General features: G+C 37.7%; 1 protein-coding gene across 7 annotated transcripts in view; it reads right to left on the bottom strand.

The window, feature by feature from the left end:
• The window catches only part of SMOC2 (SPARC related modular calcium binding 2), a 132,162-nt gene that overhangs the window by 82,609 nt on the left and 36,028 nt on the right, over positions 1-13,525 (bottom strand). For all 7 annotated transcript variants that reach the window (XM_042890733.1, XM_042890742.1, XM_042890750.1 and 4 more), the window contains exon 2: positions 6,291-6,462. In XM_042890733.1, coding sequence (XP_042746667.1) covers positions 6,291-6,462 — 172 coding nt within the window. The remainder of the gene's footprint in view (positions 1-6,290; positions 6,463-13,525) is intronic.

The raw sequence follows: 13,525 nt of genomic DNA, 5'->3' as shown, positions 1-13,525 counted from the left end.
TTTGGATAATATTTCAGTGTTGTTTGTGTTGTTTTCCATGTGCCAGTAGACACACAAAAAAAACCAAAGGATTTTCCACATAAAATACTCCACACGTACTTAGCACTGTATCCACTCCCATTAAATATCTACTAGAAAGCAGAATCAGAAGCCTTCTGTTTTCAGGAACTACATAAATTATAACTTCTTCATCAAGCTGCTGAATATTTTGTCTTAAATTAACACTTTACTCCAGAAGCTTGATACACAGCATAACTGAAGGCTCGGAAACAAAATATGAAGAGGCTGTAGCTGAACAGGATTTGTGTCAGGTCTGGCAGCACTGCAGTCTGGAAACTTGCAGTCATTCTACAGATTAAATGCAGTGCTCACAGTGAGAAAATATCCAGAAAAGGATGAGGTAGGTTCTAGCTATAAACATTTGGAGATACAAATCTGCTCTACAATAATATTCCTGGGAAAATATTTATTAAAAAAAAAAAAAAAAAAAATCTGATACCTCATCTCAATTGCCTCATTTTAGTATATTTTTCCCCAAAATATTTTAAAAATTTTGCATCCCTCTTTTCTTCCCACTTTCTCCTCAAAAATGTGGGAATCGAAAATAAAAGAGAAAAGGGAGGCAAGGAGGAGAAGTGAAAACTGATTTCCTCTCAATCTACAGACATGCAAGCTGTCAGTATGTGTTGAGGTTTACTTTATTGATTGATACCTTGATCCAATCCGTCTTTCACTCACTGCAGCAGTTTGGAAAAGAAGTAAACCGACTCACTACGGCTTTCTCCCTCTAAACAAAGCATCTCAGGAACATGTTCTGCCTTCCAAATGTAGCCCACAAGCCCACCTTCCAGGTAGCAGGAGGGCTGTCCAAGCCAATGTCCCTGACTTGAGGGATGTGCTCCTGCCCTGCAAGCATGCACTGGGCTCACACCTGTCTCAGGCAAACCTGAGCTTGAGGGCAGTCTTCGAGGGAATATAGGATTAGGTCTGCACTCAGGAAGCATGTCCAGCATCCATAAGCCTGTTCTTTAGCTAGGAAGCAACAGCAACATAACAATGCTTGAATTCATGAACTATGGGACCAAGATTTATTTACAAGCCAAGAAAATACTGCAGCTCAGTTACATTCTGCTTTCTCTTCACAACAGGAACCATCATACCTGCAGTTTAAGCCGAAGACAGAAATTTACCTAAATTCATATTGATTCATACAATTCAAACACATACTCATCATTCATTCAATCACTATACTAATGATTTAAATGACTGAAACTTCACACTTTCTGAAAGCTCAATTATAATGAAACAGAAATGCTGAGTGTTTCTCTATTCTAAATCAAGCAAATAGCAAAATACTTCTTTATGGCCAGGCTGGATCAGGCCCTGGATAACCTGATCTAGCTGTGCATATCCCTGTTCATTGCAGGGGAGTTGGACTAAATGACCTTTAAATATCCCTTCCAAATCTAAGGATTCTATAGGAAATTCTACTCATATTTTGATGCATTCCAGTTCTCTATGTGAATCACAAGAATTAAGATACTACCTTTTGTTCTGTCTGTGATAGTCAATAGAAGAAAGGCATTTCTTTCAACAGCTAGGCTCTTTAGAATATCACAAGCGAGTTAAGCTTAACATGTGCTATCTAGCATTTACAATGGAGAAAGAGGGTCTCCACAGCTGTAGAATAATGACACTGATCCCAAATATTTCTTTAACTAGCTAGGACTAACACTTGTTGTCATATCAATCAAATAATCAAATATTTTAAAAAGCATTTTCATTAAAAAAAAACCCTTCAATGCCACTCAGTTCCGCCCAGCATCATTATTTCAGGTTTAAAAGTAATACACATTACTTACTGTCATAGGAAAAGACTTGGAAAACCTTAATTTATCTGAAAATTCCTGCAGGAAAAATATGAGTTCATGCTTTTGAAGTTGATGGGCAAAACTTCAGTAGCATGAATAAGAAGAGGGGAAAAAAAAAACCAAACATGATAGAAAAAAATTACTTATTGATTTTTGCATAATGGAAACTGACTGGAATCTGTAGAAATTATTTTAAGCATTCTCTCTTTTTTCTATATCTATAATGTACAATTTTCATTACTTAATGGAAAATATGAACGTTCTACAGTGTCATTCTACAGAGATGAGACTAAATTTTACAGAGCAATTCCAACCATTCACAGGGAGAGAAAGTATTTTACAAGGAATATACAAGGTGCCCCATGAAACAAAGCAAACAAACAAAACAAACCTGTTATATGTAGTCCTATATATCATAGCTTATGACATTCATCCTTAAGGTGTGGGGGGCAGAATGGCGAGGCCGGACTCTTTTCAGTGGTGAGTGGAGACAGGACAAGGGGAAATGGCCAGAAACTGGAGCATAGGAAGTTCCGCACAAACATGCGCAAGAACTTCTTTACAGTGAGGGTGACGGAGCACTGGAACAGGCTGCCCAGGGAGGTGGTGGAGTCTCCTTCTCTGGAGATGTTCAAGACCTGCCTGGATGCCTACCTGTGCTACCTGGTGTAGGGAACCTGCTTTGGCAGGGGGGTTGGACTCGATGATCTCAGGAGGTCCCTTCCAACCCCTACAATTCTGTGATTCTGTGATTCTGTGATCAAGAAAGAAGTCTTCACTCAACGAAGTACTAAACAGGTGCGTACTTAGGTTTGAGCTCACACAACAGTTATCAGGACTATACATTGGATTATAGCCAGGTTTGTACCAACCATGTTGTGGATCAAGGACCTCAATTTGTGGGTGACAGTCTCTGAACACCTAACACAATAAGCTACTAGAGGAGTTGATGGCCCGAACCACAAAGACTGCTTACACAAACCTTGTCAAAGACAGCATGCTGTAAAACCTGAGAATTTTCATAAGACAGAATTTTCATCCAAGTTTCTGTGAAGTTTCACAGAGCCATATAGTAACTTTGTTTCAGGCTGGTAAGAGATATAGCATAGATGACTTTGTGCTATCCTCCTCAGAGCTATGACTTCAGGAAGGCCTAAATGCTTACAGCCCCTATTTCCTCAGCTGGGCAATACATTTTTCTAAAAGAAAACAAGAATTAAGCAAAGCCTGTACTCAAAAGGACCCTCAAACTCTAGAAGAAGCACAGTGTGTGTGTCTGAATAGCAGCTGAAAAGTTACGTAGCTTGGAAGACTGCAAGTAGGGCATTACTAAGGCTCACAGGGATTTGCTCATCCTCAGGAAACCAGCCTAAAAATAATACTGAATGAAAAGGATGATGAGAAAGATGAATCCTCCCAGGGTTGAGCTACCCATAGGAATCAATCTACCATGATACACAAGAACAGCTAGGCTCAGTTCTCAGGCTGAATGGCCTTGAACCTTTTATTGCAAGAGGGTGGCTCTGCGCATGCTGCCTACTGAGGACCATCCCTAGCCCACAGTTAACTCCTAAGCCACAAAGATAAAGTCTTAGGGAAAATACTAACTGGCCCGCACTCAAAGCATAGCAGGGATCAACTTTACCAACTTACTAGAGCAGACAGTCAAATAGCATCCTGGCACTGTTTAATTTAATAATTTAGAAATAGCCTCTTTGTCTTTCTGACCTGTTTAAAAGCAAGTACACTACTCACATTTCTTCTGTTTTGTTTCTCGGAATACACAGGACCAGATTTACTGTGAAGAATTTGTGTGTTTGTGTGGTGGATCCTAGTCACAAGTGATGCTTTAACAGTCCCCCTAACACAAACAATATTTCTCAGCTGTCAACATACATTTATTTGTTAGATTCATAATCTTGTTGCACAGTAAACTTCTCTATCAGGTAAGTGGCAAACTTCCAGAATTTCAGAGTTCAGATTTTGTTTGGAAAAGTATTCAGAAGTGTGGATATTCATCTACAGTTTATGCAGATCATTTGAACTCTTTGAAACTGCAAAAGCAGTCAGAGAATTTCACAGCATTATAACTTATAATATAACTTTTCCAAGTTTAGCAAAAAATTCCAGCACTGTGTGCAAGTGGACTGGAAAAAACATATATATTTATTGTAAAATGAAGGAAAGGAAGGAAGGAAAGGTAGGAAAGGAAAAGAGTGAAGGAAGGAAGGAAAGGAATGTAAGGAAAAAAGGGAAGGACTCATAACTTCCACATGCAAACATAGATGCTTCTTTCACTAATGCTAAGAACTTCAAAATCTGATTCAAAACCAATATTTTAATGTGCTATTTTTGTTGGTTTTAGGGAGACATGAACACTTTCAAAAGAATTTGTTTTCATTCCAACACAGAATGAAAACAAATGCTGAAACCTTGAAAGTTGCCCTGAATTTAAACCATCATCTTTGCTTAGTTTAATAAAAGAACTCTTCACTCCTTTGTCAGGCCTCACCTGCTGGTTAATTTCAGTGCTCAAAAGCAACTGGCCCAAAAGCAGTCTTAATCTGAGGATTTCCTCTACTCTCTCAGGAGAATGTTTGATTGGACTACCAAAAGTATCAATACTAAGATTGAAGCAGCTACTAGGTCAGTGGATCATTTCTTCCTTCTCTAAAACTTGTTTTCACAGCTTGAAATATTTCTAATGATCACAGCAATGGGTAGGAAAAAAAGACAGTGACCACTTGAAAATCTGGGACTACTTTGACTGAATTAGAAATATGAAGAAAATGTTAAATGAAAATAGCACTAGTCCCTTGCTGGTTTGGGATATAATTGTATCATATATTTATTATATTGTGTGATTTTGGCAAGTGAGATCTATTGCCCAAAAAAGGAAGAAATATTTCAACATTAGAGTGATGCTTGCAGTCTTTTAATCAAAAGATTAGAAGTGTCTGATTCATGAAAGCACAATATGCATTTGTTACTAGCAATATTTAAGCTATCTAAGGTGTCTAATTCCAAGTCTACAATTGTACTGACATGCTACACATTAATAAATACATAGAAAATTAGTATTTCTCCAAATGCTGGCAGAAGAAACTGCCAGAATTACAGGATACACTTTGGATAGGGCAATTAAAGGCACCCCTACAGAAAAGAAAAAAAAAATTGCAGATGCCATTATCAACCTGTTAAGAAAAAAACAGTAAAGAAAAACACTTTGAAAAACTCATTTTTGCTGAAGTATATAATGTGCTAAATACATATATACAATGAACAGAAACAAAGCTCACAATAATTCTCTCTGTCGTTCATAAGTGTAACAAAAACTTTGGCTCAGATAGCATCGTTATGCTATCCTTGTTCACATAAGTAAATAGATCCATCAGCTAATACAATGGCTTATTATGAAAGGGCTGAAAAATGACCACAGTGTTTCATCTAGGCAGAAGATGAGACTGAATGTCTCTTTGAAACAGTCTTGATGCTTCAGAGGCTTGCTGGAGCTAATGAAGAGAGACCATGTGGAAAATTGCCTCCTAAGGGTTGAATCTGTGTGGTCCCTGGGGTTTTATTCTCCCTCCCACCTCTCCTTTGTGGACGGAGAGAAAGGGAAAGTAAATCTTTATGAGTGCTGCTATTCTTACATTTTAAAAGATCATTGTGTGCACTTCAGTAAGGAACTATGTCATGTATCTCTTGCATGACAACTGAGGTCTCTAGCACCAGCTTACTATAAAAGTGAAAAGGTTAACCTGTGGAAAGTGAAAGCGTTGGAGAGCTGGAGCACCAGGATCATGTGTTGCAAAATTTCTGCAAAGGGAAGATAGAAGTAAAAGAGAAGATGTAGATAGATACAGCTTGTGAGGGCTCTAAGCACCACAAACCATGTAATTAATTTTTTCCAAGTTACAACCTGAAGGTTCACACAACTTTCTGTTACATAGAAAAAAAACCTGCAATTTCTTCTCACTTTCACTGGGGGGGGGATTATATTTTGAAGCAAACCAACACAACAGCAACCATTTGGACTTTATTTTACTTTTTCCTGGGCAAATTATAACATTTAGAAAACATGTAGCTGAATTCAACTCTTTCTAACTCAAAATGGCAAACTGCAATAGAAAAGCAACTTCAGAAGGTAACAATCTTGAGAATTACTCTGAGGTTGACCTAATGATTTATTATAGTGTAAAGATGTGAGGGAATCATATTTTTGCTGAGGGATGAAGATTAATTTTTGTATCACATTTCTATAGAATCAACAAGACAAATTGCAATCTATTTGCTTTCAGACAACTCTTAAAGTACAGTGCTCTTAGTTCTCAATATTCATTAAATTTCAAAAGCTACTTTGCCTACTATTTTGCATTATGATCAAAGGAAAATATTGGAAAGTTTAGATTTGCTCACCTTTGCAGTTGCCCCGATAGGCAATTTCCAGCTGAGGATCTTTGCATTTTGCTCGTTGAAATTCACACCGGGACAAGAAAGTTCTTCCATCAGATGCACAAAGTGATTTCTGAGGAGAACCAGCACAGTCCAGGCTGCATTCTCTGTCTTTGTCTTGATCCACCCTCAAAAACTAGAAAAAAATAATAATAATAACAATTAATGCTGTAGGAATACTATTCTCATGTGAAAACTGCTCCATGATCCCCTCCTCCAGGGAATACATGCAAATATTACCCAAAAATGAAAGAAAAGCTTTGTCTTTTTTGCCTATTCAAATAATAGTGTATTCAATGTATATGAGGTTGTTCAACTTCTGTTATAAGATGGCAATGACTGCAATATTTCTGTAACATAGAATAAAAACACCATCACAATTAGGGAATCTATGAATCCTCCTTTAACCACTGTGAAGCTGAAAACAGTGTCTTGGATGCTCTAGACCAAAAAAATGTTGGTAGCAGAAACATTTTTCACCAGTAAAAAATAAGACAGCAATGTATAATTTTCAAATTTATTTGCTGTGGATTAACTAGCTTATAATAACAGGCTGAAGAGTCTATTCTAAGGATCTAAGTAACATTTTTTTCACCCAATTCTTTTGTAAAAATATTTCCATAATATGTCCAATTGACTCAGTTCAGGAGGCCTGAGGAGAACATGAGCAAAGTATGAGAACCATATGAAATGCAACAGATCACATTCAGAATGTGAAGATTCTTCAACAAAACAAAAAATTCAGAAACACTGTATAGATACATTTGTATTTGTGTGCAAGCTTGCTTATAAAAACATAAGCCAAAACTGAAGAGGGAAATGCTGTAGACAGTATAGACATAACTGTGTCTCAGCTGCTATTCCAAAGAGTCTCATAATGGGCCAGAAGAAAAGACAAAATCTGAAATGGGCCATGGACTGTCCACTATGTCTCTACTCAAGTAATTTTATTCAATTTCTTGTCAACAACAAAAAGTTCTGATTGCTCCATTAAGTACTGTCTGACCTATGATGTGGATCACCCACATCTGCAGTTTCCCAGGAGTTTTCCAGCCCTGGCATGGGTTTTCCATGAGGTGTAGTCCCTCAGAAGTGTTCCTGCATTAGTTTGGTTAATCCATGGACTACAATACTAATTTTTTTTGGACTGGTATAGGGCGGTTAAGCATCCTTGCACACAGGAAAGCCCTGCAAGACCTTTGCTACTCAAATTCTTTCTGCTCTGCTCATTACAACCCAGGTTTCTCCTTTCTCAGAAATTCAACCTTATCTTCTTTAGAAGACAGTGATTGAGTATTTGCTGATAGAAGTAATTAACATTGGCCACATTCTGAATTTCACCAAACACTCTCCCCTGCATAGTTCTGCCACAGAGCAATACTAAAATCTCCTGGATGCTCAGCGGACTGGTCCTGGCAGTGAAGCACGCTTTAGTTGGACTAGATGATCTTAGTGGTCTTTCCCAACCTTACATGATTCTATGATTCTAAACTACAGACACAGCCAACAGAGTTTGGTGTCCTCTTGGTACTGTGAAGAGGAGGAGCTACACACCCTGGAACATACTGCCAAAAGCCAAATCATTTCTAATGCTGCTGCATGCAATACAGGAACAAAGATAGCATGTTATCCTCTGAAAGGCTGGAATGAGGACTGAAGTGAAATGACCAAGTCCTCAGAAGAATTTTTCTATCATTTTGTTGTTTCTCAATAAACACAAAGATATGTAAGTCATAGAGCTAACAGAAAATAATAATTCCCCCAAGCATAATGAAGCATAATGCAATGGATCTGAGAAAAATTCTTCATTCATTGCTTTTATCAGTGCCGTTTCACCATCATAAACTTTAGGTATGGAAATTCTGGAATTCAGATTACAAATGAAGCCCGCTAGAAGGAAACTTTCAAACAAATGAATGAAAAGGATGACAAAGAATAGCATTTGAGCAGCAAAGAGTAGCTCAAGCTAATAAATTCACAAAACTGTTTCTACATGTAGTTTCCCTGCATTTATTACTAAAAACATGTATAAGGAGAGTCATAAAATTCCGTAATTTTTGTACTTGAACTGTGGTCTGTTTGCATTTCCAATCACTTAATCTGAGGAAATACAGACGTCTTTCTGACGACTATGCTTGAGAATGGAGAGACAATCTCAGTGGTATCACTTTAAAATAATAACATGGTTGAAATTTTTATCTTTTAGTGGCACAGTAATACAAAAAGAAAAGCTTCCTTTTCCTGATATTTTTAAGCATTTCTTCATTTTAACTATAATTATTTTCAGAAGGAAATTGCTCACAAATTACGCACAAATTTCAAATCCACCTTCCTCAAATTTAGCTATAAGTCTTCAGAAAGAGATGTTCCTATATCCTCTATTCAAAACATTTTGCAGATCCATTTCTCTGACAGGAATTAACAATTAGCTGAATAGAGTGGGAAGATGACTGAAGTCATGTTTCCCTATGTGCAAAATGAGCAACAGTGAAGACCATGCCTCTGCCCAATCTCGAAACGATGGTGCTCTCCTGGCAGGTGCCCTCATGAGCTGCACGGAGGCATGATGAGGTCCTCAAAGCTTCCCTCTCTTGCCTAAGTCAGGCTGTTAGAAGGGGCAGTCTTGAAGACATCTGCAGGACTCTGGGGTTAGGCCTAGTCAGGACTATGAATAGCACTTTTCAAGGACATAGGCTGCACGGAGCCTCTATCAGAGGGACTGGATCCAGTTCACTGCTCTGCCTCAGGCATTCCAAGTGGATTTAGTGATGGCAAGTCAAACAATCTCCCTTCTCCTATTTTGTGAAGTAAAGAGCAGAGTACAGCCCTTCAGTGTTCGTAAGACTACTCCTCCATCTCTGTAATGGCTAGAAACTTTGCCATTGTTAACTTATCCTCAGCAATATCTCTGTTGGGCAAATTATTATTTTTCAGGAGTATAGGAAGACTTCATGACCAACAAAATATCATGTGGCAGATCAGGGAACTGAACCCAGGCCTCAGGAAAAAAAGAAATCATGGAGAGAAACAGTCTAGTTTCTGTTCTATTTTCCTCTCAGACTTTCCTCATCTTTTCTGTTCTGAGCTGATGCAGAAGTTTAGATGGGTATGCCTGATGTGGACAAACCACAGCGACACAGTGGACAGAAAATCCCCTTAATTGTCTGAGGAACAAAATCCATTCCCTTGAGAACGTGATAGTTTACAGATAAAGTTATATTTTAAAGGGCATTTATCCAAAGAGTTTTATTTAAGTATTTTATTATTTCAAAGCCTTAGAGAAGATTAGGGTAAATTATGGGTTCAAGAATATTCTAGCAACCTGGAAAAACAGAGGATGAAGATATACCCAGGAGACAAAACCACTTGAATAGCTTGTTAGTTAGCCAAACCTCACTGGAGAATTTGGGTTGTACATCTACAACAATTTCCACCAAGTTAGCGTAACTGACAAATTTAAGAGCAGGAAGGACAAAAAGGCAAGTAACTTCTAGAAAATACAGCATATGAGAGAGCCTAGGAAATGTACTTTGAGTAAATAAATAAGGGAAAGAAGATAAAACCTGTGACTGAAAATTGGAAAATATTCCATTGTTATCTTTACTACAGCAGCATATGTAGCCAAAAGAGTAGATAAATGTGTCAAAGCTAGTAGAGACACTGAAATATGCAAGGGATAAGAGATTTGCCATATCCTTAGATAGGAAGAAGCAGACAATGACATAGAAACTGGAATCACACCGATGTACATCTTAGAGTTATTGCATCATTCTTCTTCCTTAAAGGAGGAGAGTTCAGAAAGAGAGAAAGATGGTTTGAAACATGAGTCAGTGTTGCTCATCCTGAATACTGGCTCTTCTATCTCTAAGTTCATTTAGCAAACAAATTTGTTATTGTAAAAAGACAAGATTCATAGAAAGACAAGCTTAAAGTAATATTTTTGTTACTTGCTGGTAGCAACCAAGATGAAGGCAACAACAGTAGAACAACCTGAGCTGGAACTATTCTGAACACTCAGCAAAAAATAAACAATTATGACTAAACTGTATTTGAATGCAAATAATTTTCAACAGAGAGGCATTCCTGCCCCTAATAGCACAGAAAGCAGCTTAGTCAAATTTCAGAAAATTGTTTTGAACAATAAATTTCAGCTTATGCTACAGACTGCCAAGTGCGACTCCTTTACTGGAGTTAGCACTTGCTTATCCCCTGCTTTGCATTTTAATATAATCAAATATTTTTATGGTCTCCAATTTATTTCAGCATTTATTTATTTATTTATTTAAAGCATTATATTTTACAGCAACTGTAAATAATAGCCCAAGGGGCTATTACTCTACAATAGGCACTGCTTTAAATTCACACAGTATTTCCAAGAAGAAAGGATAATGGGAATATATCAGAAGACTTCTTGATTATTAAGTTTACCTCAGCTGATAAGACTAAAATCACTATAAACTATATGTATCTATTTAACAGATATGATCATAGATAAAATATTATTACAGTCATGTGTTTCATGAAATTTTCCTTCTTTGTCACATATACCAAAGGCTCTTAGTACTGTTAGAAATGAGTTCCCTCTATTCAACCACTAGTGTCAGTGTGATTTCATCCTTCAGATACTTCAGTCTGATAACACTAAAGACATCAGATTATTTAGTTGTAGATACCTGAAACCTTCCTTTTGTTGGGGAAAATTATTTATACCATTTTGTATTCTGCTTTGCTTTACCTTTCTGCCTTGTTCTTGACATTGGTCACACATCCAGGCTGTGGACAATCAGGATATTTTTTTCCTCAACCACAAGCAATATGCTGCAGTCCACAAGCCAGTTTTTCCAGTAGTCCAAGAGTAGGCATCAGATTGTTTCTTTATTGTGCCATTAAGCAGTTTATCAAAATAACATCCATAAAATTATTCACTACGCACAGCATAACCTGCATCTTCTCTTTGTCTTACATTATTCAGTTTTATGCAGGGATTTGGTTTCATTCCCTCTGGTATATATTCGGACTCCTCACCACTTTTACGGCAAAAAAAAAAAAGGTCTTCACATGAAAATGAACCACATGCATATTTATATGTTTCCAGAACTGGGATGCCACCATCTACAGTACAGAGCAACTCTTTCTACTAAGCACATCATATAGCATGCCATAAGAAAAAGAGCCACAAGGCTGAAAAGTCGCTACCGTATATATCTACAGGCCAAAAGACCAGTACAAGAAAGCAGAAGAATAAAGACCCAGGAGACAAGGGGAATGGTTTTAAACTGAGACAGGGAAGGCTTAGATTAGATATTAGGAGGACATTTTTCACACCGAGGGTGGTGATGCACTGGAACAGGTTGCCCAAGGACGTTGTGGATGCCCAGTCCCTGGAGGCATTCAAGGCCAGGCTGGATGTGACTCTGGGCAGCCTAGTCTGGTGGTTGGTGACCCAACCTGTGACAGGGAGATTGAAACTGAATGATCATTATGGTCCTTTTCAACCCAGGCCATTCTATGATTCCATGATTCTATGACCAGTGTTACCATTTCAATACAGGAGCATGGACATGAGGAAAAGCTGCCGAGAGATGCACATAGGCTGAAATATAAAAATTAGTTATTGAACTTGACTTGCAGCCTTTTAAATAGTAATGTTAAGCACTGCCGCACCCATGATAGAGTGCACAGCTGTGAATTGTCTTTGGTCAGAAGGCATTGTCTGATTTCAATCTGAGTAAGACAAGACAGTATACCCTCAACTTCTATTTTTTCTTTTTAAATCCATTTATTTTTTAATTTGGAATGGTCACTCTAATAAAGTCTATTCACAGTTCTGTAGTGATGTCCTTAGCACAATGGTAGATGCATGCATCTACCTAGCTCAAAGCAAGCTACTCTCAACTTATTTTTACTTTGCCTTAATATAAATTTCCTGCTTTTTTTTCCTGTCTATGGAGAGAAACTCCATTCTCTTCTATGAAATCAGCTTGGGGCTTGTAGATTAGGAGAAAGAAAGACCTAGAAATGTATGGATTCAGATGGTCATTCATCAGTATTCATCCCTTATTCAACTTACAAAACCCTTCAATAGCCAGAGGACAGCTGTACCCTCCAACAACACTAGGTACTCAAACATACTGACAAGTATGAGGTATGTATTGTTACTTTTTGTGGATTCCTTATAACTGATTTACAAAACCTCCCCTCCAACTGAGTGAAAACTACTGTTCCACAGCCTAAGATGAAGTTCAGATCAGCTTGTATAATGAAGAGTACTTCAAGTTGGGGGATTGGGTTGAAAAGTCCTGATAAACGAGCAGAAGAGAAAGGATGGATGCTAGACATTACGATTTTATTTGGAATAGACCAGTGCTAGACTATTGCATTGAGAGGCAATTTCTTTATCCTGCATCTGGTTACTGTAAGATGTTAAATAGAATGATCTGACTTGCCTGCTGCTGGCATGGGAGGTCTGTGAACAAACTTTGGAGCAGTGTGCTATAAAGTGGCTCTGCACTCAAGGCTTTGTGCTGTTGAAAAAATGTGCTGAACTGCAGTGATTTATGTAGCCATGCTGTTTTTGTCTGATAGCTGTCTGAAGGGCAGATGTGGAAACCTCCAAGCTAGGAATATTTTGTTCCCTCTGGGCTCATCTACAATGGGAAAATGAGTTAGACAATAGTAATAGATATGCATATATATGTATATGCATGTATCTGTATATACACACTTCGTTGTGTATACATATCCACACATGCTGACTATAGTATGTAAAGTGATATCATTGTTTTTGCTTGAAATACGCATCTGAATATTTAAATAAAAACATGCTTACAGAGCACGTACCCAGCTAGACTGTCTCAGTTAATCCGCTTTAAAAAAACACCACTCATTTTTCAAGATTACCTCATCACTCTCACTAAGAATGAAGCAGAAGGTACATTTACAGAACAAACCTTACTCTCACCTCAAAGTCATGCTAAAGCATTCCATCGCAGTCCTGAAATCAGTGGAAAGTCTAAGATCTTGTTTTCCTTATTACTGAGGACTTCAGTTTACCATATGACACACTCAAAACAATAACTTTTTAACTGCTGTACTCAACCTATCTTTCATAGATTAGCTTACCTCATATTGACCCAATGAAGCAAAACAGTCCTTCATAACTGTTTCAGGACAAAGCCAAGAGCTGCCTACTGCAAACT

This window comes from Lagopus leucura, unplaced genomic scaffold (assembly GCF_019238085.1).
Source record: "Lagopus leucura isolate 7727_CA_CO unplaced genomic scaffold, USGS_WTPT01 Super-Scaffold_73, whole genome shotgun sequence".
Classification (NCBI taxonomy): Eukaryota; Metazoa; Chordata; class Aves; order Galliformes; family Phasianidae; genus Lagopus; species Lagopus leucura.
Note: the sequence above shows the minus strand (reverse complement) of the source record. Positions and strands in the feature narration are given on the sequence as shown.